General features: G+C 40.4%; 1 protein-coding gene across 1 annotated transcript in view; it reads left to right on the top strand.

Moving 5' to 3' along the window:
• Positions 1–1707, top strand: part of LOC124393818 (alpha-1-microglobulin/bikunin precursor) — a 4909-nt gene extending 3202 nt beyond the window's left edge. Inside the window, exons 6-10 of the mRNA XM_046861844.1 lie at positions 59–105; positions 194–272; positions 488–655; positions 757–930; positions 1431–1707. Of these exons, the coding sequence (XP_046717800.1) occupies positions 59–105; positions 194–272; positions 488–655; positions 757–930; positions 1431–1459 (497 nt within the window). The 3' untranslated portion in view covers positions 1460–1707. The remainder of the gene's footprint in view (positions 1–58; positions 106–193; positions 273–487; positions 656–756; positions 931–1430) is intronic.
• Positions 1708–2500: the final 793 nt, after the last annotated feature.

The raw sequence follows: 2500 nt of genomic DNA, 5'->3' as shown, positions 1-2500 counted from the left end.
TAATTATTTTAGTGGTCAAATAAATGTTTTCTGCTTTTCTTCTTCTCCTTTTCTTCAGGAGATTGTGTTCCAGGAGAAAAAACAACTCCACAAATTGAGGTTCAGGTATAAAGAAAAACGAAAAGAAAAATTATCCATAGTTTCTGTTTTATTGAGGATGTAACATGTCTCACTTTTGTGTTCTGTGGTGCAGCTGAGGACGAGACGCTCACTGGTGCTCTCTCCATCTGATGAAGGTTCTGGCGATGACACAACCTTATTCAAAGGAGAAGGTAAATTAACACACACACACACACACACACACACACACACACACACACACACACACACACACATTGGTGGTTCTCAGGTTTAAAGGAAATCTCTGATGTTTTACTGATGTTTACAATCCAGATTCAATGTCTTCTTTCTTCTGCTTCTGAAATCACTTCCCTAACACACCTGTGTGTGTGTGTGTGTGTGTGTGTGTGTGTGTGTGTGTGTGTAGACTCCTGTAAAGGTACTCCAGACCCTGGTCCATGTTTTGGTATCATCCATCGTTACTACTACAACTCCTCCATCATGACGTGTCAGATATTTGATTATGGAGGCTGCATGGGGAACCAGAACAACTTTCACACTGAGAAGGAATGTCTGCAGACCTGCCGCACCGAGGGTGTGTGTGTGTGTGTGTGTGTGTGTGTTACAGTGTTACAGTGTTAGAATGAATCAACACCTCCTGACCAATCACAATCTGGTGTCCTCTGTCCTGTGCAGCTGCCTGTCGGCTCCCGATAGCTGTGGGTTCCTGTAAAAACACTCAGCAGTTCTGGGCTTTCGACTCGACCAACGGAAAGTGTGTGTCCTTCAGCTACGGAGGGTGTGAGGGCAACGGAAACCGCTTCTACACACAGAAGGAGTGTGAGGAGTACTGTGGAGTGAGCAGAGACGGTAAACACACACACACACACACACACACACACACACACACACACACACACCTACACATATACCCACTTTCTCATACACACACACACACACACACACACACACACACACACACACATAAACACACCTACACACACATAAACACACCTACACATATACCCACTTTCTCTCATATACACACACACACACACACACACACACACACACACCTACATATACCCACTTTCTCATACACACACACACACACACACACACACACACACACATAAACACACCTACACACACATAAACACACCTACACATATACCCACTTTCTCTCACACACACACACACACACACACATACGTACATACACATACACGTAAACACATACACATATCCACTTTCTCTCTCTCTCTCTCACACACACACACACACACACACACACACACATCCCCACTTTCTATTTATAATAGTCAGAAAAAGTGCTATAATAATAATATTTTGTGTTTCTGATATTTCAGGTGATGAAGAATTCCTCAATGTCAATTAAAGACGGCAGAAGAATGTCAGTAAATACCAAACAGTAGCTGATTTCTTCCCCATAACCATAGACATAATACAGAATTCAACTAATTCATTATCAGCAGTGTTTTTAGAAATAACTTCAGCTCAGATGTAGAAACTTTTTCTAAGATTTTCTTGGAAATAATAACAATATTCAATCAAATCTGTCTGTTGGAGATTATTTCACACTCATTGTATTGATGCATTTAAACAAATAAAATACAATAAAACCTTTTGCTGTATCTATTTATATTTAATCAATAAAATATTTTCCCTGTAGTATATAACATTGCACCGTTTTGGGGGCAGGGCTACATATGAACTTGCTAAGTGATGTCACTTGTCAATGATGTGAACAAATCAAGTGACATTCTAATGTAAAACAGCAAATATAACAAATGATAACAAGATGGTGGTCGTCATGGTGATATGATATTTCCACTTTTTATTATTTCTGTTATATATGTAAATCAGTAAGATGTAAAAAAAAAAATCCTATTTATTAATTTTGAGCTGGTTTATTAACAGTTAACCAACTTTAAACTAGCTATAAAGACTTGCAGGAAGATATAGATATGGTTCTAATTTGCATATCCATGTATATGCATAAATGTTGCAATGTTAATCAGGTGTGGAAGGTGTCGAGGTGTTCTTTTACCATTACACAAAACTCAAAACACTTTAATATTCTACATAAAATGATTGAAAATTTGTTACAATTACGATTGATTGATGTAATTCCATCATTGTCCACTCGGGTTCAGTGTTGTCCAACTGTGTGATTCTGCCTCACTGCTTAAGGTCAGGGCCTGGAAACAAGGAGACTGTTCTGAGCTCGAGGCTGAGCGAATAGTTTGTGCCTCGAGCGGCGGCGTTCCTGTTCCGGCTTCCTGTCCCACAGATTCCCAGCGTTCCCGACCCGCGATACTGGCGAGAGAATGCTGGGAATATCCGGAGAGGAAAAAGGAACTGACGGCTTTCTTTGACCTTCCGGTCAAGGCCACATCACCTGCTCGCCCACACATGC

This window comes from Silurus meridionalis, chromosome 11 (assembly GCF_014805685.1).
Source record: "Silurus meridionalis isolate SWU-2019-XX chromosome 11, ASM1480568v1, whole genome shotgun sequence".
NCBI classification, from domain to species: Eukaryota; Metazoa; Chordata; class Actinopteri; order Siluriformes; family Siluridae; genus Silurus; species Silurus meridionalis.
Note: the sequence above shows the minus strand (reverse complement) of the source record. Positions and strands in the feature narration are given on the sequence as shown.